Source organism: Rutilus rutilus (genome assembly GCF_951802725.1).
Source record: "Rutilus rutilus genome assembly, chromosome: 12".
In the NCBI taxonomy this organism is placed as follows: domain Eukaryota; kingdom Metazoa; phylum Chordata; class Actinopteri; order Cypriniformes; family Leuciscidae; genus Rutilus; species Rutilus rutilus.
In genome coordinates, this window is record NC_140217.1 from 6,893,016 (window position 1) to 6,915,363 (window position 22,348).

The following is a 22,348-nucleotide window of genomic DNA, read 5'->3' on the forward strand; positions in this document are numbered from 1 at the left end:
CTGCTGTGCGCTCCGCTGCTCCCGTGATCAGTGCGAACAGGACAGATGTGACCGCTCTGAGCGAGAGCGACAGCGAGTGGACCGACGGCAGCGAGATCAAGGAGATCAACCTCTCACAGCTGCACAAACACACCGACCAGAATGGAAACGTGGAGAAGATTACTCACAGTAAGACTCGCTTCTAATGTCAGTTGTTGTATTGCATTGGATTTGTTTTATATTTGTATTGTGTGTGTTTTCTGTAGGTAATGTCAAAGCTATTGGCAAAAGCCTTGAAAAACACCTGGCGACACGAGGCCCAAAGAAACCAGCAGGGGGCGTTAATACATTCCTGGAAAAGCCAACAGCTGTCAAAAATACAAAGCAAGATGCAAAGAAAGTTCTAAAGGTGAGATCTGCCCCTTTAAACAGACACAGATGTTTATATTATGTTGCATAAACATGGCACTGAAATCTACAACAATGGAGAATAGGTTATTTATTTAAATATTTTTATATTATATTGATATTATATTGAGTATTTTTGCACTTCAATCAAATAATGTGGCTCATCACATAACTGTAGGAAATATTGTAGATATACAATTCAAAAGTTTGGGTTCAGTAAGAAATTAATACTTTTATTCAGCAAGGACGCATTAAAATGATAGAAAGTGACAGGAAATACATTTATAATGTTAAGAAAGATATTTATTTTAAATAAATGCTGTTTTTATCTCTATACCAAATTTGTAAAGTGTTGTTTTTCTGCTCTATTGCTTTCAGTACACAGATGAAGATGATGACGATGATGACTGGGATATCTCCTCTATAGAGGATGTGCCCGCTGTACCCAAAGCCAGCCAATGTCCCGTGCCCATCATCAGGAAGAGCTTGGACAAGAGTCTGGACACCAGCACTAGTGTGTGGGGCTCATCGACGGGCAAAGGGCACAAGCCAGGTACATAGAATTCCTTTTTAACTAAACATATTTTCAAGAGTTTGCTAATAAGAAATCATAGTTATAATTTATTTACATCATAGAGACTCAGATTGCTTGCCGAAAAGCTACAGTGAAAAAAAAATGTAAGCATTGTCAACTTCATCTTTCCAGCCGACACTGACACAGAAAACACTTGTTTATTAGTAAATGTCTACTGCTATATTTTACATATTCATAATCATTCATAAATACCCCAGTTTTTATGCCAGTCGTATCATTTTATTTTGTTGTATTTATCCGCCACACCTTAAAGGCCGGTCCGTAAAAATATTGTCTGATATTAAACCGGTCATAGCTCATTAGAGAGTTACATACTACCAATAGACAGCCTCGGCTAAGTCCATGACCCATATCTAACTGCCTAACCTTTCATTTAGTCTTTTTACAACTTAATTTTACCGTAAACAAAAGCTAAATTAGCTATAATATGAAAGTAGTATTTTTACTTTTGAAGAATTATGTTAGTCACTGTTCAATTTATTTACTTACCAACTTCAATGAACCTTTTTAAAATATCCATAATATTTTCTGTTATGCTCAGTACTAAGATATAAGAAAATGCAGCAGAGCAATACCAAAACATTCACAAGCTAATAAACCTCATAATTGTAATACCCAGTATCTGTTGTAGCTCAGGCTTAGTGTTTATTCAGGGACAGCAGTGCAAAAACAGCCTTTCATTTTTCATTCCTTGAGTTTGATATTGACAGTGTTAAAGGTACTTTATATGAAATATAAAGGTACAAGTACAGTTAATACTGAGGAACATCTAAGGGATATTGCACTTTAAAATAATTGCCTCACACTTTTTGATTGTTTATATGCTAAATGATTTATTAAATTCACTTTTTATAACACTTCAAAGATTCTTCTTTGCTTTGCACTCCTGTTATATTAAAATTTCTTGCATTAGAGAAGTTCTCTTATTGGAAAAGTGTCAACAAACACTGCAAATGTTACACAGCTGAGTCTATAGGAGGCCTTATGGGTCTGACGGTTCTTGATGACTGGCTTCCTTGTGTTCCTCTCCTCCCTCTGCTCTCTCTTCTTCCTCTTCTCTCACTGTATGATTGGTGTGAAGGAGGGATGAAGACTGTTGTGGGTCTGGACGAGACGGGCAGCATATACGTACGTCTGGTACGTGCCGTCATTTTGGTTGGGGGTCTTATGAGTTGTTTATTGAATCTGAGGAAGAAAAAAGGTACCAATTTAACCACATATTCATTGTGCTTTTTTTAGCTTGTTTCCACGTACAGTAGATGTATACTGTGTGACTGGTCAGACCTTTTGGGAAATGACTCTTTCCCAGAGAAATAGCACATGACTGCACTTCCACATATAACCAGACACGAACCTCCCCAACCAATGAAGAGAGCGGCACCGAGCTCATACCTGAGAAATAAAAGTCACATATTTTAAAGGACCATATCATAACGCTTTCCTTTTTCATTTTTTTTCTTTTTTTATTGAGTCCCACAGATTAAGAATCAATTGATGAAGAATTTATTTTAAGTAATTTTAATGAAATATGAAATGAAATGGTATTTAGGTTGAATTACATTTCTATTTCATTGAACATAAGTCTACCAATAGCTTATAGTCCACAGCGATCTATTTTGCAATTGAGAGTACGTTTACACGACAACGAAGTACTAAAAACTGTCTTACGTCTACGTCGTGTGCCACACATTTTTAAAATAACTATTTGTTAAAATAACTAATTGCACTGAAATAACATGTTAAATTGACTCATACGCCCTTAAAAAAGTGTTTTAACACAGTCACTTCATTTAAAAAGCCAACTGTCACTATTGTACGCTTATTTCACTGGCTGCTTTGTCAATGCAAATTACTGTCTTAGAATCTTACGCCCAATCACACTGCACCAGGGTTTTGTCGGATCAGTGTGTTACTCCTGTCAGTGTGTGTTGGCTTCTGTTGGAGCTTGTATGTTTAATCAGTGTTTGTCGGGTCGTGGAATGTCAGAAAAGTTTCGAACTGTAATCTGGTGATTGTCCACGTTGGTCGACGTCTGTCAGTGCAGTGTGAATTGGCCGTTAGAATTAAAGTTTTCTTTTGCAATGCTTTTGCCTATCTATCCATCCATCTTTTTTTTTTCATGATCCAAGGAACATTTCTTTCTCAGAAGACCAAAAGATATTTGATTCCTCATTATATGACCCCTATAAGCCCATTGGTACATCATGACATGTATTTATTTAAAAAAAAAATTATATATAGTGAACACTTTCAAAGTTAGACATACAGTAATATGACAAACACAACTGTCATAATTACGTACTTTGCTTCTAAGTAATATGGATCCACAAATTCTGAACGCACTTTATCTCCCCACCAGGAGTAAACTATCATACCACTGAACCCTGCAAAACAGACATCGGTTAATGATACTCAATTTATGCTTTATGCAAAAATTATGATGAAGGAACATTCATACCGGATGCCATGTACGTCAATGCTGCTGCGAATGTAACTCTGGCGTTGGCGAGTTCAGAGCCTCCGATTTTGGTACATTTCATCCCAATGAGGGCGAGCACAGCTCCCCAGAACCCAAAGATCACAGAGACCACAGACAGAGCCCTGCACACATGGAGGAAAACTAACAAAGAGAGGATATTAATATTCACCAAACGCATGACAGCATCTCCTCCTGATTGAGAAATATCATAATATTATATATCAAGTTGGCTGCATTTATTAGATTAAAAATACAGTAATATTATGAAATATTATACAATTTGAAATAACTGATTTTATAATAATATATTTTGAAATGTATGTTTTTATTCCTGTGATTGTAAAGCTGAATTTTCAGCATCATTTCTCCAGTCTTCAGTGTCACATGATCCTTCAGAAATCATTTTAATATGCTGATTTGCTGCTCAAGAAATTCTTACTATCAATGCTGATAACAGTTTTGCTGCTTAATGTTTTTGCTGAAAAAATATTAAAATTATAATAAAAGTAAGGTTTTATTTAACACTTTTTCCCAGTCATTTTATTGGCAAAAAGTGTCCCAATCAACCTGCATTCACCCTATATATACAGTATATATGATTTTTTTTTATAGATTTTACTGAGAGCCATGAGCCATTTATTACATTTTGACACAATTTCTCAGTTGTGATTCAATAACATTACGATAAGGTTTCATTTGTTAACATAACAAAACTAACAATGAACAATATATCTACAACATTCATTAATACTTATTAATGTTAATCTCAACGCTTACGAATACTTTTTTTAAGGTCAAAAGTTGTATTTGTTAACATTAGTTAATGCACTGTGAACTAACATGAAAATGAACATTTTTATTAAGCAGCATTAACAAAGGTTAACAAATGATGTAAATATATATTGCTCATCGCTAGTCCATGTTAATTCGTTAACTAATGTTAACAAGTGAGACCTTATTATAAAGTGTAAGCAGTGATTCCTCACCTGACAGGTCCATCATGGAAGGGTAGTATTTACAGTCAGATACTCCTGTGGTGTCTGAGACACAGTCCATCCAGAGGTTGGAATAGTAATTCCCGGTGGTCAGAACTACAGAGCTGACCTCAGAGAAGACCCAGTACTCAATGGCCAGAGTGGAACAGATCAACATCCAGCCACACAGACAGGACACAAAGCAGCCGATCTCCACATACATCACCACTGTTCGCTGCCTCATGCTGCCGGCTTCATGCGACGGATGAATGGAAGAAAAGTTAAAAGAGCGATGGAAAGAAAGTTCCCTGAACTGCTGAGAAGTTTCAAGTCAACATGGAATAAAATTACATGGTGGTGTGTGTCCTTCAAGGACATCTTCCTCCCGTCTTGGTATCTGAACCCAGTGCCTCCACAATGCTTTTTCGGCATATTACAGCTTAAAACCGGTAAAACTACATGGTTTTACCTCATAAGCAATTTCTCATTCCATGAGTTCTATCAAATCTCTGAATCTGACAACCAGGGTCACAAGTCCCTAAAAGGACATCACTTGTCCTTTCCCAGGACAAACATTTGTGATAAAGGAAACAGAAATGAAACGATGAAAAATGAAAGGATTTGTTGAAAATATGGGGTTTCACCTGTTTTATCATCTTTTCAGGTCAGAAGTCTGATAGTTTATAAATGTAAAAGATTTAAGATTTAAAACAGTATACTAGTGGAGGACCTGTGTGTGTTCGGCTAGGTATTCAATATCATATTGGTCGAGTGTTCTTCTTAAATCAGATATTTATCTTCTATATACAGGCTTATATAACATACAGTGCTATGCATAAGTTTAGACACCCATGCTAAAGTTGACTAAAAAGAGGAATAAAAAATCATCTTTTGGAAATTGAACTTAATCCCTTAATTTAAAAAATTAGGAAAAATCCAACCTTTAAGGACACCAATTTTCTTTGTGAATGAATAATGTATCGTAAATAAATAAATGTTCTTCCTTAAAATACAGGGTGCATAAGTTTGGACACCCCTATGTTAAATTCCCATAGAGGCAGGCAGATTTTTATTTTTAAGTATTTAAAAAAAAAAAAATGTAGGATACTATGCATCCTGATAAAGTTCCCTTGGCCTTTGGAATTAAAATAGCCCCACATCATCACATAGCATTCACCATACCTAGAGATTGGCATGGGGTACTTTCCATAAGATCATCTCTCAATGCAAATCAAACTAGCTATTAGGCTAACTGAAATAAAACCATGCCAATCTCTAGGTATGGTGAAGGCTATGTGATGATGTGGGGCTATTTTAATTCCAAAGGCCAAGGGAACTTTATCAGGATGCATAGTATCCTGGATCCATGAAGTAACTGGCCTTTAAAAATAAAAATCTGCCTGCCTCTATGGGAATTTAACATAGCGGTGTCCAAACTTATGCACCCTGTATTTTAAGGAAGAACATTTATTTATTTACGATGCATTATTCATTCACAAAGAAAATTGGTGTCCTTAAAGGTTGGATTTTTCCTAATTTTTTAAATTAAGGGATTAAGTTCAGTTTCCAAAAGAAGATTTTTTATTCCTCTTTTTAGTCAACTTTAGTATGGGTGTCTAAACTTATGCATAGCACTGTAAGTAATACAATATTGCTGTAGAGCTGCACGTACAGGGTAAGTGATACTGTTTATGTATAAACAACATACAGCAATGTTAGACATATTGTAGAAAAGGAAACAAAGCAAGTGAAACTGCTCAATTCTGTATTTTTTTTATTTAGTAATTTTACTGCTTCAACTAATTTCAGTTTGTTGCCAAAGCAACATTTCTAATTTTTGTTTAGTTTTAATTTATTTTCTAATATTTATATTTTATTTCAGCTCTATTTTAATTAACAAAAATAAAAAAAAAAGTTTTCTTTTTAACGAATAATGATAATGATAAGACCCCTAGACCTCCCTATACTTGCATTGCACTGGAGAAGAGGAGAAAATGGATAAATAAATAAAAACCATTTGTTTAAAACATCTTTAAAATGTTTTATTGTCTTCTTGCATTGCTTTTTTACATCAACTCCACAAAACATAAAATGAATAATAGTTTTGACAAAGCACAAACTGTTGTTCCACATTTCACATTTCATTGTAAGTCATGGGTAATATGCTCTCTACAAATATTTGATCTACTTTTCTCAATGAATGAATGAACCATCAATAAATATATATTTTTTTACATTTTTGCTCAAAAAGATTCCAGGCATGCAGCATGTCATTTTAGTTTAATTTTCAGTTCATGTTAAAAAAATGCTTGCATTTAAATCCATAATTTGGAGAGTTCCTTATTAAAGTTAAATCATCTAGAGAACTATGTTGAACATTGCAATTCCCTTTTGAAGTGGAACTTCAACACTGCGTCTTAGTGTTGATGCTATAGGTAACGCCATCACCGTGACCGGTGTCTGAAGCACGAGTACATACATGCCAATATTCATTGACAGGTCAGCGCCCGTTCATATAAAAGACGCCTGAGTTACACCTCATCACCTTTTTTGTCTTCAGGAAGTTCATTAGAAAGTGCGTGCCTGTATATATATATATATATATATATATATATATATATATATATATATATATATATACAGTATTCTATACATATTCCAATCCAATTCATCTCCCTCAACCTCCAACCCTCCTGACCTGTCGTAGGATAACTGGAGACTGGGTAAGGAGGCAAGAAACTCGTGTCCCCCGCTCCGAGGAGTAAAGGGACAGAGGAGGTGTGAGGCCAGGAGTCGCCAAGACCTCAGGGAAGGGATCGACAAAAAGTGGTCAGGAAAACAACAAGACTGCTGAAAAAAACACTGTGAAAACAGATTTTGTTCAAAGAAAAATAGGAATCAGAAATTGCTTCCGTTCTATATTACACGCTGAAAGCCGTGTTTTCAACATACTTTTTGATTTAGTTAGTCTGAGGACATCCTGTCCCCTTCACCTGCCCCCCAAGGTGAGAGTAGTATTGGTCAATGGCTTTGAGCAGAGGTAGATTGCCTTTGGCATTTCTCTCTTGCTTCTCTCTATCCAAAAAGTACCTTTCTCCAACTATCTCTCTTCCTTATTCTCCCATATGTTAGGGTCTAAAGTAGAATTGTATACTTCCCTGTGGCTGATTGCTTGGTTTCCACCCTCTCCAGTTGTTAATTGGAGTTTTAAGTATAGGCTAAACGCTCCCTTAAGACTGATACCTCCTTAGGGTTGAGGCAAGCGAAATGAAAATATGGGAGGCAGTCTGCAAGCATTCTTCCATTTCATTTACCTCCCTCCCCAACTATGGTTGGATTTGAAGTAGAAATATGCGCTCACCTTAGGCTGGGGATATAGCCATACCTACTATAGAGTGGCATTTGAATTCTCTACCTATAGCAGGTTTTGGAAGTGCCTTTACTCAAGTCAGTGTATGATCTTGGTAAAGGAGATTTGAAGTAGGTTGCATATGCATCCTATTCTCTTCTTTGCCGCTCTCCCCAATCATAATTGGGTAGGGATATGTTCTCTTCCTGGGATGGGTAGCAATACTGAAGGTGGTAGCTGGGACAGAGTAGAGATGGACTGCATTTTAGAAAAACAAGTAGCAGTTCACTCTTTGTCCAGCCCCTTTCTCAGTATTTCAGTCTGATAGTACCGGTTACTGTGGTTTTCAGGACCTCGCAGGCTCCCTTTGGTAGACTGCTCCCTAAGAGGCATGCCAGAGAGGCGATGTCGGTATTCCCCTGCAGCTCTGCTTGGGGCTCTAGGCTGAGCATTTGTGAGGAGTGGTGCCACTATTCAAGTCGCATAGGATGCGCCCTCGGGGTTGACGCGCTCTTGACTCCGGCCTAGGCCCGTAGAGTCATTTAGTGCTATGCCCACTCTGCTTGTAATCACAGCTCAGTGAGGCAGGCATTCCTTCAGCATGGCGTAGTTGGTATTGGTTGCCCATAGCGTCAACACCAAGACACAGCACTGAAGTTCCACTTCGAAAGGGAACGTCTCAGGCTTCGAATGCAACCAGGTTCCCTGAGAAGAGGATAGAGATTGCTGCGTCTCGTTGCCATGCCTCAGGCTTGCCTGCGCGTCTCCTTCAAACAAAATAATTTTATAAGTCACAGACTGCCATCTGCCAATGAATATTGGCTTGTACAAATGCTTCAGACACCATTCATACTGACGTTGTTCCCTTTAAAGACGCAGTGTCTCATTCCCCTTCTCAGTTAACCGGGTTGCATATGCAACCTGAGATGTTTTAACTGGTTAGAAGTCATTTCCAGTGTGTTTTTTCCTGAACCAGTGTTTTTTCGGATCCAATAATCTAAGGCTAAGCTCAATGTTTCAGAGGTAAGAGTTCTTGCTGAAGAGATGTGTAGTGGCTCCAGATGGTGAAGACACTTTCTTGCTGTTTAAATGTAATCTGCTGATCATTGAGGACCGTGTGGAGCTCACTGACCGTGACACTTCTGATCTGACAGAGCCTCTTGATTTATCAGAGTGTCGTGATCTTGAGGGACGTCCAGTTCTGGAGGTGGTATTTGATGGAGCATTTGACGAAGGTGATGTTTCAGACTTTGAGGAGAGCTCAGATATGGCTGATATGTTGGATTTTGTAGAGAGTTCAGATATGATGGAAATATTTGCGTGGGAAGAACGTAAGACATTGCTCTCCACAACAGGAACGCTGAGAGCTGGTGCCCTGAGGACAAACATTTTAATATTAAAATATTAAAGGAATAATGTCATCTTCCCATAGCTTTCCATACAATGACAATAAGCCATACCAAACCACCATAAATGAACAATTAAAGTACTCCATATGACCTACACTCTCAAAGGTTTTCACAAATAAATCATGATTCAGCTTTCGTACTAAAAAGTATTTTAAATGTATGAAAAAAACGTAGGCATTGTTTGAGGATCTTGCTTGCTGTCTTTATAGAGTGTCATATGTTTGCTGAGAGTGAAAGACTACAAAGGAAAGGGTTTGTGGAAAGCCCTTATTGGGTGTGTTTTATGCAAAGGACTGTCCTTGGGAACGCAGACACTCATTTAAAATACACCAAAAATCATTAACATTAGAAACAAGTTTAGGAACAAATTAATTTGCGTACGAATGTGTAAGGTGGAAATCTTTCCACAAAAAGTTCCCCTGTGCAATTATCAATGAATGAGTAATATCTAATATGATAACTTTTTGTAAAAACAAAAAAGGCAGTTCAGTATTAACAGAAAGTCTGCCCTCAGTTGGGTAATGTTACAAATGTCATAAATGATGGAGTGAGGCAATATTTTTTAATTGAGTTATAAGAGCAAATTTCGTCCATTTCATCATGTTAATGTATCGTATAGCTTTGGAATACTTACGCACAGGTCATATGGACTATTTTTTATATACTTTTATGGGGTAAGACTTTACAATAAAGGTACATGAATAATCATGTACTAATACCTGAATTAAAGGAAAATTTTGTCATCATTTACTCATCCTCAAGTTGTTCCAAACCTGTATAATTTGTTTTGTCCTGCTGTACACAAAGGAAGATATCTGGAAGAATGTTTGTAATCAATAAGATCTCGCCCCCCCATTGACTACCATATTATTTTATTCCTACTGTGGTAGTCAATGGGGGGCGAGATCTGCTTGGTTACAAACATTCTGAGAAATCGGTTCCCAAAAAAAGAACCAAACCGGAAACATGCACTAAGCCTAAGATCAGGGGAACATTAGCTGGTATCAGTACAGTTCACTGTCCATGCAGACACAGGCCATGATGATACCATACCTCAACTCTCTGACTTCTTGAAAAGCCGCACAACATCACTTAACTGGGCTGAACACTAGTTGTACTAGTACATGTGTATTTGATAGGAAGTTTATGATGATAAATCATTAGCTGAATTTAGTAAATAGTAAACAGTGAATTAATTCTAATGTGCCCCCAAGTAAATTAATGACAAAATAATGCATTAACAGGAGATGAGCTGATGTCAGTGTATGGGTAGTTAATAATGAGTTAGTAATGATGTGCCCCTCAAAGAAAAGTCATGACACAATGACGCACTTACAAATCATTAACTAAAATGTGAATAAACATACACTAAGAGTGTCATCCTTATTCCTTTATACCACCAGTACAAAAACCAAAGATAAAAATACTTTTTAGTTATTGTATGTAATTAAACATATATGGACTCAAAAGAAAGCCCAAACACAAGGCACGTTACATGTAAAATAGGGCGCGTCCAATGCTAATCGAAGCATATACATTTAAATGACAAGAAATACAGTTAATTACTGCACATTACTCCCTGAAAAATCCCAATACAACACGTAAGCAAACATGTCTTTAATTATTAATTCGGTTTACTAAAGCAGTCCACATTGATTAGATTAAAACGCCAGTATAGACCTCTATTCAGAGCGAGGCTGTGCCTGTGAGGGATAGACTTACCGTGTTTTAAATGGCATACGCTGTAAAAAGCTGTTTAAAGCTCCACCTAGATCACTTATAATTTTCCACAGCTCGATGTTGAGCTTTTTGTCTACTGAAATTTCTCTGAAATATATTTTAGCAGTGTTTCATCAGCAGAACCATCCAATAACACATTAAATAACAGTACAACCCACTGAAGAGATGTCTGTCCCTCACAGTCTCTCTTTTATTCCCGCTAAAAAAAAAAAAATCAAAGATGGCGCTGCTGTGAATAAGGTCTATTACCGTGGCGTGGGAACACAACTAACACGCCAAAAGAACACATAGAGTGCGCCACTAATGATTGTCCCACCAGAAACAAACTCTATCAGAAATCAGAAAATGGTCAAGATCAAATTTAATTTATCACTGGTAGTTTGAGTTCCACGTTTGATTAGACGGATCTATGTATAGTCTAGATGGCTAAATAATCCTGTGCCATTCCAAATATTTGTCACAAAGCTGCAGATGGCAGATTTTGATTTAACAGGTGAAATTATGACAGTAGCCTATTAAATCACGTTTAATTCAAAGTCAGAGTAGGCCTACTTCTTATTTATTCTTATGGAGCCTGATTGGTTAATTTTACCCCTAAATGTCAATTAATGCATTAACTATCAAACATGCACTAACATGTAGTTAAGGCTGCTGTTATTAATGCATGAATCATTATAGTTTTCTATGTTAAATATAGAGTTTGCACTTTACACTGGCACGTCTAAAAATATTATGTTTTTTTTTTCTTTTTTCATTTGTATTATTCTGAAGTTGAACACTTACTTGCTGTATGTCTGAGACCAGGCCTTGCGGACTGAAACTAGGAAGAAAATCCCTCCAGTGATCTGGAAAGCACATCCTGTCCATCCAAGGAACAATGGAGTTCCCAAGTCAAATCTGAAATATTACCACATTTAAAAATGATACATTAATTAAATATATTTAATAAATTAAATATACAAAAAAATTAGTAAATTAAATATTGAAAAATATATATATTTGCACAATTAATTCTGATTGATTGTGATTTCAGGAAACGTACAGTATAAGACTACAAGGATAGATAAAACAGGATCAGGTGCTTGATATACTTACGCCAATCCATCAAATCTAGGGTTGAAAAACTCTGCAGAAACACTGTGAGCGTAAACTGCATAACCAGAGGCAGCCAGCATACCTTAGAGAACAGACTCAGTAAAGCACATGTGTAAACCTAATTTACCATGGTTCTGCTGTATTTTACAAAGAAATTTACCGCTGGTTACATGACAGATGCCTCCTGTGAACACAGATCGGTTCTTCTCCTTGTCTTTTCCTCCAATGTAAGTGCATTCCATCCCTACGAGACTCAGGATAAATCCCAGCATTCCGACAGCCATCCCGGACATCAGCAGAGCCCTCACGATCTGAAGGTAACCTGAACATTCAAGATCCAAAATAACTTATTATACTATCCATCCATCCATCCATCCATCCGGCAAAAAAGTGATGTTTTTAAAGAGCCTACAAGTTTGATTAAACCATCAAAATATGAGGAAAATATTCAATATATTTAAAAAGAATTTAAATATGAAGGAACAACCAAAGGTTGAAGGTTTCTGGTTTTTATCTGACAAAATTATTTAGGCCCAAAAAAAAAAGGCAAACTACAGCTGCAGATTTTATTTGACAATCCCCAAAAAATGCATCGAAAAATAAAAAAGCTCACAGGAAAAAGTTGAACATAATAAATTATCTATGTTTCATTGGTTCTCTCTTGTTTTTGCATGTGTTCATAATTTATTTCTATGGCAGCCTGCAGGCCAAAAATGATGTCTGCACAATTCAGCATGTTTCATTGCATTATCACAAATAAAACAATTGACTCCAAGCACAACTACACAATCCTCTTACAAAATCACAATACTCACTCATTTTCCTAGACCGGACATCACTTTTGCCCACCACTGTATCTAACTATCTGAGATTTCAGAGCACATTAAATGAATGTACTTTGTCTATTTTTTCATTATAGCCATTAAAAGAATTGTACATGTAGATTCAAAGACTCTAATAATGCCCATACCTTCCACGGACCACAGCACAGGGAAGTCGTAGCAGTTGGATGTGGAAGTGGAGTCCGTGAAGCAGGCCCTCCACAGACTGGACCAGTACCAGCCCACTGATATGATGGAGCTCCCACCCTGCCCCCCGATAGAGGAGATCTTCCAGCCTTCCATGGCCATGGAGCAGGAGACAAAGATCCAGCCCAGTAACGCTAACAGGAATCCCCAGATCTGCATAGCACGGATCTTCATCTTTGCTCTGGTTCACTACTCCAAGACGTCTCTCTGAACGACCTACCTCGCACTTTGTAGCCTTTCTTAGTCCTCAACACTTTGTCACTTCCAGCATCTCTTTGCCTGTCATTTGCATTATCATGTCAGTCTGTGATCCATAAAACTGTTTCCTCATGAGTATCTCTTGCTCAGTAAACTCACTTCTGTTTTGTGCTGATGTGAATGTTTGACTCTCCATGTTCCCAGGGTCTTGTTTGTAAGTTTATGGAGGACAGAGAGAATGCTTACCTCGGTTTTCAGCTCATATTTCATAAACAAGAGGACGCACTACATGCAGGCGGACAGTCATTTTAAACCCCTTATTCATCATTATCTTAATTTCTAGAAACACACCACAGGGGCCTTGTTAAAAAAAAGAAGAAGAAAGAAGTACACTCTGAATTGAATTGAATGTTTTCACACACTTAATTGTATGTTAACTGCAATTAAAACAAAATGTTTTGTAGTTTACATTTATTTAACTACGTGTACTTACTAAAGGTCTAGTAGGGTTAGTTGCATGTAATTATACATACTTTATAGTTAGGTAACACTTTATTTTACAGTGTCCCATATGTTACATGTACTTACCATAGTAATAACAGTAAATTATGCATAATTACATGCAACTAACCCTCAACCAAATCCAAATCCTACCCTAACCCTATAGTAAGTACATGTAGTTGCTTAATATTACTCAGTACTTAAATATACAATTACACTGTAAAAATGACACCTTAAAATAAAGTGTAACCAAATACCCTTATGTGGTTGTTGAAACTGAAATATCTGTACAAATTTGTAATGATGAAGCTGCAATTTATTACATTTAAAAAATAACTTTAAACGTAATATTGAATAACACACTTCAGTTAAAATTATAATTAAGTACCTTACTTGTGCTTTAGTCAACACATCAAAATAAGTGCATCTTTAAAGCACCTCAAAAGATTATTAAAACATAATGATTTAAAATGTACTTAAACTAAATCTTTTAATTTGACATTAAGTGGATTTTTTAAAAGTGTACTTAAAGGGATCGGTCACCCAAAAATGAAAATTCTGTCATCATTTACTCACTCTCAAGTTGTTCCAAACCTGTATGAGTTTCTTTCTTCTGCTGAACCCAACAGAAGATATTCTGAAGGATATGGGTAACCAAACAGTTGATGGACCTCATTGACTTCCATAGTATTTATTTTTTCCATACAATGGAAGTCAATGGGGTCCAAAAACTGTTTGGTTACCGACATTCTTCAAAATATATTTGTGTTCAGCAGAAGAAAGGTTTGGAACAACTTGAGGGTGAGTAAATTATGAAAGAATTTGTATTTTTGGGTGAACGATCCCTTTATAATTAATCTGAAATTACTGAAAGAGATTAATACACTCAATTTATAAAATATAGGCCTAAGTACATTCAACTTACAAATAATAAGTACACTCAACTTAAAAAAAAAAATATCTGGATTTAGATTAATTTATTTTGTGCAACCCCTTGACATAATAAAATTAAGTAAAGTCAACATAACATTTTTTTCAGTGTAATAATGCCCATACCTTCCACGGACCAGGAAGTCGTACAATGGAAGTCAATGGGGTCCAAAAACTGTTTGGTTACCGACATTCTTCTAAATGTATTTGTGTTCAGCAGAAGAAACTCATACAGGTTTGGAACAACTTGAGGGTGAGTAAATTATGAAAGAATTTGTATTTTTGGTTGAACTATTCCTTTAACTGTGTTAAAAAAAAAAAAAAAATCATGAAAGTGTACTCTCTTTAAGTACATTTAAGTTGCCTTTTATTTCATTAATTGGTATTATCTGCAAGTCAAGTTTTTAAAAATATATACTTTTAAGATTTGAAAACACTACAAGTGCACATTCAATACAATTAAGTGCACGTCTTCTTCACAAGGCTGAGCACAGGTTAGATGATCTGTTTTTAGGTGCTGTACAGGGTGCCGTTTTCAAAAGGGCCTTTATATTTCCTCAAAATAGCCGCAGGGTTCATAACATTATTAATTTCATAAAAGTGTGTGCGTGTGTGTTCAAGAGACTTAATTAAGAGTTATCAGGTGTGTGTGTGTGTGTGTGTGTGTGTGTGTGTGTGTGTGTGTGTGTGTTGTAATATACTGTCCCAGATTCCGGCGTTTGATGTTGCGTTCTGAACTTTGATCAGGTTTAGAGGGGACTTGCTTGTTCTATCTCCTGCAGAATGTAACGACCTTCTGAGAATATAAAGATCAGTGCTTTCTTCATGGTTTTAACTAATGAAGCCAAGACTGGGATGTTGAATTACGCCTTTGTTTGGTGGAAGAGCCTCAGCCATTATCCCGATGACTCTTTAGAAACAGCACTTCACCTCTTACTAAGATACATTATCTTCAGTGGAAGGGCCAGTCAGAGATGTCTTTTCTTGTTAGTCTTAAACAGGACCATGATGCCCTCTGGTGGCCAGTTTTACACTCAATCACTCCTGATGAAGGTCATTGGTTGTTTATAAGAAGTGTTTTTCTAAATTTGATATTTGAACAAATCTGTAAGCCTAAGTATTCAGATTTGGTGCAGATTTGTGGTACTGTGATAAAACAATGTTCTCTGAACGTTCAAAATATCTTTTTTGGTGGGGGGGGGGGGGGGGGGGCAACATTCCATTTTAGAATTTTTCAAATGTTATGGGAACGTTACTTTTGAATGTATAAATAGTGTGTGTTTTTTTTAAGCCAGGGTCCTTAGAATTGTCCTAATCTTTCATCCCACTTTGGTTTTCAATAAGCTTATTTATTATTATTATTTTTCCTTTTGATGGTAACATTTGGGAGATTCATCCAAAAATCAGTTAATCAGATTACACTGAAAAATATATTTTTTAATGTTAAAAAAAAAGAAAAGAAAAAAGAAAGTCTCTTTTTATTTGCTCAAAAATACAGTAAAAACAGTAATATTTTGAAATATTAATTTAAAATAGGCCTAACCGTTTTCTATTGAACATATACAGTATGTATTTAAATTATGTAATTTAGTGATACAAAGCTGAATTTTCAGCATAATTACTCCAATCTTCAGTGTTACATGATCCTTCAGAAATCATTCTCATATGCTACTAATCTAATACATTTAAAAAACTTTTTTTTTAAATTGTTAAAAAGAACAGCGTTTATTTGAAATAAATCTTTTTTCAGGTCTTTTCTGTCACTTCTGATCAATTTAATGCATCCTTGCTACAAAAAAGTGTTCATTTCTTTAAAAAAATAAAAACAAACTACTGACCCTAAAATACTTTAAAACCTTCTTACAAAAAGCACAGAGACACTGCACACTTGTTTAAGGAAGAATCCGACAGAACAAGGAGACTCTGCCAACCCGCAGCAGCTCACGGAAGCTCCAGCTCTAAAAACTGGGGTCAGAGTCTCGAGTTTCCACTGATCAGGAGGTGAAGAGAGACTCCAGGACCGGCGCAATTTCCGAACTGAGACAGCATGTTCCTGTGGTCAGTGGAGCGCAGCTGTTCTCCCCGTCTTCTCTGTCATCAGTTCACCTGACTTACTTCAAAGTCCCAAGTGAAGAAATCTGCTGATTGTTTCACAATGTCATACTTGGAAACTTTCTTGAGGTTTCTAATGGGTAATATATATGGATTGAAACTGAAAAATGTCTCAATATTGTCTATAGGTATATCTTAACCAAAATAGCCTCTGAAAAAGAAAAATATCTGGATATATATATATATTTATAATATATGACATTTGCCTCTGTGCAGTCTTCAAATGATGAAAGCAGCCTTATTCCCCATTCAAGGATTTGTTGGATAGTTGACTTAACACAGTGTGTATTTGTTGGCCTTGATCACTTGTTGTCATTTCCAGCTTGACTGAGGATGCTGAAATCAAACGTACGCGTTCCTCTCAAACTGCCTGGCAGAAAAGCTTTGGTCTGGAGGATCTTTCCGAGGAGTCGCAGGGCTCTTGCCCATCGCAGTGATCTTGGTTCTTTTTGATATGAAAGACGTGGCACCGTTGTAGGAGTATTCCCTGTCGGAGAGGAGAATGATTTCAAGACATTAGAACCAGTGTTGTTATTGTTAACTAAAACCAAAACTATAATCAAAAAATAATAATCAAAAACTAGTAGTAATTTGAAAAAAAAAAAGTACAAGTAAGCTGAAACACTAAAATTACTAAAACGGAAATTAAAAAAACTAAACAAATTAAAGCTATAGAAATATAATTAATAAAATAATAGCTACTTTATTATATCAATAATACAGAACAATACAGAAAATGTTTGTACATTGCCTTAACTCATCAAAATAAGTTAAGCAATTTTCACCTTTTTATACAAGATTCAGCTCGTTTTTAAAATCAGTTTAATGTTTAATTTAAGTTGAAATGACTTAAACATCCAAGTTAATTGTACTTAAAATTAAGGCAGCAACTTTTTTTACAGTGTAGAACAACGTATTTACATTACTTTTTTTTACTTATTACTTATTCTCTTAGACCATAGAATAAAATTAAAAAATTAAAAAAAGAGTTCTCCCAAAATACTTGTTATTTGAAATATCTGCGTGCACAGAAGAAAGAAATTTCATCAAATTATAATTTTTGGGCGAAGCATTCCTATTGACAATCTGATTGATTGATTGATTGATTTGCTGCACTGTTCCTTTAAGAAACAGTTTGATACAATTTTAAGTTGTTAGTTTTTCTGATGTTTAAGAATATTGTTTTTTAAATATCATACTACAGGGTGGGCCATTTATATGGATACACCGTAATAACATGGGAATGGTTGGTGATATTAAAGTCCTGTTTGTGGCACATTAGTATATGTGAGGGGGCAAACTCCTCAAGATGGGTGGTGACCATGGTGGCCATTTAGAAGCCACAAACAGGACTTTAATATCACCAACCATTCCCATGTTATTACGGTGTATCCATATAAATGGCCCACCCTGTACAATAAAATGACTGTGAATGGATGGGCTATGTTTCAAAGAGGTGTATTTGACATGTAAACATGGGCATTCATTTGTTAATATTTTAGGATGCTGACATGAAAATTCCAAATGAAATTCCTTTTAAACCCTTTAAACTCCTAATGCATTATAAAAACTGTATACGCCTTTCTCATTCCAGGGTCTGTTTGGACCCGGTGGAACGTAAGCTTGTAAAACAGTCATAACTTAATATTTTAACTTAATATTTAATATGTATCAGTAACTTCTCATTATTGCACAAATATTTTAGAGTTTTAAGTGTTACCATGTTTTACCATGCTTTTACTTCATTTACCCCCTTAAAAATTTTTTTTTTTTTTTATTCTTTGAAATTTAAAATTTTTCAAGAACTATAGCAAAAACCAGTGAGATGCAAGAAAATATATATTTTAATCAAAATTTATGGGAACATTTATTTGATATATTGTTATCCACTTCAGTGGATTTAATTACATTTATTTGAAACTTATAACTCATGACTGCTCAAAACTTCTAAATTCTCAGTTTTTTTAACACAACAACATCAATATTACTCTGAACTGTTTTCAAACAAAATATATTCATTTTACTTGCCTACACTTTTACTTTCATGTGAAAAAAAATGACGATAAACAGCTTGAATCTCCTTTTCACGCTGCAATGGTTCACCAATAGGTGGCAGCAAAGTGAAATATGGACTTTTTCTTTTCCAAACCCTCTTTCCTTTTTCAAATTTAGACCATTTGGTCTATGAAATTTTGCTCTACAAACACATTAATTAGTTTGACATTTTATTTCAATTTTAGAATTATTGTGTGTGCATGAGCGAGCAATGTTTATAAACAAAATGTATTTTTACAGAAGTAATTTTAGACAAATCTAGATGTAAATAGATGTAAGAAAAAAGCCACAGTTCACTTTCGGGTCAAAATGGACCCGAACTTAAAAGGCCTAACAACTTACATTTACACACTCTTACATTGTATGTTAAAAAATTCTGGGGGGGGGGGGGGGGGAAGTGTGTGTATTTTCACCATCTTACTTACGGTCAAAATACACATCTTAAACAAAATTTCATCTTCGTTCTAAAAACTATGGATTTTTTTCTATTTTTTATGTACCTCTTCTGAGTCAAACAGGCGAGACAGTATGCATGTGGACAATCTAAGAATCAGACCTGATGATGAATCCCTCTGACATGGAAAAGCAAAAGATAAATCCTCCAAGAATGCTGAGAACTGATCCTGCCCAGCCAATGAACAGGGCCGCCCCGAGTTCAAACCTAAATCCAAACAGGCAAAACACTGGTGCTGGTAATAGGTGATGAGAAAGGAAACTGCAGGAAGAATGTTACAAAGGGATGCTATTGCTTACTTCTGTTTCACAAATAAGGGGTCAAAAAACTCTGACGTGATCCGGTGTGCGTAGAGAGAACAGGCGGTCAAAGAGCAGATTCCTGCACAGAGGATGGGTGTATAGTTACAGGACACTCTCATTCTGAAAAGTGGGAATCGCAAATGCTTTAGAAAAGAAACCATGAGGCGACATTTACCACTGAGAATAAAGTGCAGTCCACATAGACAGGTGATCCTGGCTTTGGTGGTCTCTGATCCCCCTATTTTAGTACACTTCATGCCCACTAGCGCCAGGATAGCTCCAAAAAATCCCAGGCACACAGCTGAGATCATCAGTCCACGACACACCTGGATATAAGCTGCAGGAACAGCAGAAGCAGAAGCAATATATATATATCAGGGAAGAATTTATTATACAATCACTGGGATAAACAGGAAGATTTTTTTTTTTTTTTTCTGCTTGCCTGGTCGGGCCAGTAGATCAGATTTCTGCTTGCACTAACATTTTCACTGGTGCCAACACACAAAAAAAATGATATGTTATACAGTTACTGAAAATGTATCATTTAAATTTATAATTTAACATAATTATTTACTTGCATATTTCTGCTTATTTGTTTTTTTTTTAATACAAATTAAATCTAGTTTTATTTTTGTAAATTTTATTTCATCTGTTTCATCCTTTTTAAATCCTTTTTATGCAAAGCACAATAAATTGTGTGCATATATATAATACAATAACTGAATTATTAAAATTATTGTAAATTATTAGAAAATGTATTTTAAACCTTTTATTATTATTATTATTATTCACTATTATTTATAAAAAAATATTTTAAGTTTTCTTTACAGAGAAAATCTACAATAAAAACTAAAGGTAAAGTCATACTAAATAGGTATAACGTCATAAATTCATAAACTTGGTCTGGAAAATGATGGAATACATCTACACGAAACACTACAGATCGGTTTATTATTTTCAACCCATTTTTACTGATGCTACCAAGACTAACACAAGTCATTCTTGCAACTTCGATAACACCTCATCTATGTTATGATGTCACTGATACTCCCAGTAATGTACATTGAAAATGGGCCTCACACCTTAGCAACCACATAGCAACATGCTAACAATCCCTCAGGGTGCGTCTCAATCCGCTCCCGAGCTCGTGAATCAGCATATCGTGTCCACGAATCCGGGCACTGGTAAGGACCCTGGTTCACAACTCACTGGGACAGTGATTACTCAATTTCCAGCGAAATTGACAACTAGCGGGACTATAAATCGACAACTAGCGGGACCTATGTATCTTTGATTAAAACGCTGTATAAACACATTGTTCTGTAACATATGTGTTCACTGGTGATTTATGCTGACATATAATAAAAAGAGGTTTGTCTCTTCAAACGTCTCGTCTGTCATTATATTCATTGAGTTGGCTCAGAAATGTGACATAATTTCCGGTAAGGGAACATAGATGCTCCCTGGATCGTTCTAGTGACTGGTCTGATTGAGAAAGCCCTTAAAATGGCCGATTCCCTGATCAGTGCCCTACTGACTACTGAACTAGATTGAGACGCACCCTCAGAACACCTTAGCAAGCATGCAGAGACGACATGACGATCTCCCTCAACACATGGAGCATCTTTCATTAAACTCTCCAGTTAGCCGTCAAAGCTGTCACATCACAAATATGCAGTGCCTCAAACATGCCAGTTATGCATTAAACATTCAATACATGACCTATTAACCACCTGCTTTTGCACGGCAGCCTGAGGGAACTGTTCTCCTGTTTGTGGGTGTGCCATCCAGACATAATTAAGCTAAAGTGTGGTTATTATAAACACTATTTTTGTACTTGCCTTGAGATAATACATTCCTGCAGGCTGCGAGTCAGAAATATGAAGTTTGAGACAAGCAGATCATTTTGTGTCTCTTTTTACCTCCACAGAGCTCAAATTATTGCATTCTTAAACTGGTGTCAGCATCATGTTAAATGCATTAATCATAACACAATAAACTCCCTGTTTAAATGATTGGTTTGGCTTCGGTTTGTTTGTGTTGTGGAAGCTTCTGGCTGAAGCAGCATTAGGGCAATCCAACACCATGCTACTCTTTTCCGAACAATTAGACACCTGGATCTTCTGGGAGAAGGAAAAAGGGACCGATAACTCACAAACACATTCAGACCATTCATTCAGGCGAGAAATAAAAAGTCAATAAAAGTCAATAAAAGTAAGTAATAAAGTACCATCCAGTGCGAGCATAGAAGGAAAGTCCTTGCAGTTGGAGACTCCGGTCGAATCCGTAACACACGTCTTCCAGAGATTGGACCAAAATGTTGCCGTGGTGATGACCGTCCCATCCACTGATGACACTTTCCAGTAGTCAGTTGGGATTGTGGAGGAGATCAGAATCCATCCAGATATGGTGAAAAGGAAGGCAATAATCTCTGTTCCCATATTACCCATTTCCCAATGTTCTATCAAAGTTAAATGCAGAGAAGCGTCTGGTCTCAGCAGGAATCAGCTCATCCGTAAGGGGTTCTGAGTCTGGACTGAACCGTTTGTTGACGGGTCTCCCCCCCCAAAGCTGCTTTATATTCAGCAGGGAGGGCTCTGGCTACTAACCTTTTCAACAGCTGACCAATAGCTTTTTGTTTTCACATCAACTATACCCACGACACCACACACACTCGCATACACACACACCCACCCAAACATCACTCTGCAAGAATCATTTTAAGAGAGTCTGCAAAGAT

General features: G+C 36.2%; 3 protein-coding genes and 1 long non-coding RNA gene across 4 annotated transcripts; 1 reads left to right on the forward strand and 3 right to left on the reverse strand.

The window, feature by feature from the left end:
• On the forward strand, positions 1-935 carry LOC311300837. The gene is made up of 3 exons (XR_014629383.1): positions 1-168; positions 246-388; positions 766-935. It is a non-coding gene; the product is annotated as an uncharacterized lncRNA (long non-coding RNA).
• Positions 936-1,609: 674 nt separating this feature from the next.
• On the reverse strand, positions 1,610-4,826 carry LOC311301780 (claudin-10-like). Its single transcript, XM_084427112.1, has 5 exons — positions 4,448-4,826; positions 3,441-3,602; positions 3,285-3,366; positions 2,267-2,374; positions 1,610-2,167 (listed from the first exon to the last, which is right to left on the reverse strand). Exons 1-5 carry the CDS (start codon positions 4,677-4,679, stop codon positions 1,939-1,941), a joined length of 813 nt encoding a protein of 270 aa, XP_084283238.1. The 5' UTR covers positions 4,680-4,826; the 3' UTR covers positions 1,610-1,938.
• Positions 4,827-8,337: 3,511 nt separating this feature from the next.
• cldn10e (claudin 10e) lies at positions 8,338-13,487 on the reverse strand. The gene is made up of 5 exons (XM_084426705.1): positions 12,999-13,487; positions 12,189-12,350; positions 12,029-12,110; positions 11,717-11,830; positions 8,338-9,159 (listed from the first exon to the last, which is right to left on the reverse strand). Exons 1-5 carry the CDS (start codon positions 13,228-13,230, stop codon positions 8,802-8,804), a joined length of 948 nt encoding a protein of 315 aa, XP_084282831.1. The 5' UTR covers positions 13,231-13,487; the 3' UTR covers positions 8,338-8,801.
• Positions 13,488-16,438: 2,951 nt separating this feature from the next.
• On the reverse strand, positions 16,439-22,058 carry cldn10a (claudin 10a; the record flags this gene model as incomplete). The annotated part of the gene is made up of 5 exons (XM_084426848.1): positions 16,439-17,284; positions 19,409-19,513; positions 19,606-19,687; positions 19,784-19,945; positions 21,839-22,058. The coding sequence occupies 5 exons, from the start codon at positions 22,056-22,058 to the stop codon at positions 17,140-17,142; spliced, it is 714 nt and encodes a 237-aa protein (XP_084282974.1). The 3' UTR covers positions 16,439-17,139.
• Positions 22,059-22,348: the final 290 nt, after the last annotated feature.

Bases quoted from the DNA above. Each gene is read 5' to 3' on its own strand.
- LOC311301780 (XM_084427112.1), bottom strand. From the start codon at position 4,679: ATGAGGCAGCGAACAGTGGTGATGTATGTGGAGATCGGCTGCTTTGTG. The intron at 3,603-4,447 runs GTGAGGAATCAC...TCTCTTTGTTAG, and splicing joins TTCCATGATGGACCTGTCAG to TTTTCCTCCATGTGTGCAGG. The intron at 3,367-3,440 runs GTATGAATGTTC...TCTGTTTTGCAG, and splicing joins ATTGACGTACATGGCATCCG to GGTTCAGTGGTATGATAGTT.
- cldn10e (XM_084426705.1), bottom strand. From the start codon at position 13,230: ATGAAGATCCGTGCTATGCAGATCTGGGGATTCCTGTTAGCGTTACTG. The intron at 12,351-12,998 runs GTATGGGCATTA...TTGAATGTTCAG, and splicing joins TGTGCTGTGGTCCGTGGAAG to GTTACCTTCAGATCGTGAGG. The intron at 11,831-12,028 runs GTAAGTATATCA...GTAATATTTCAG, and splicing joins CCTAGATTTGATGGATTGGC to ATTTGACTTGGGAACTCCAT.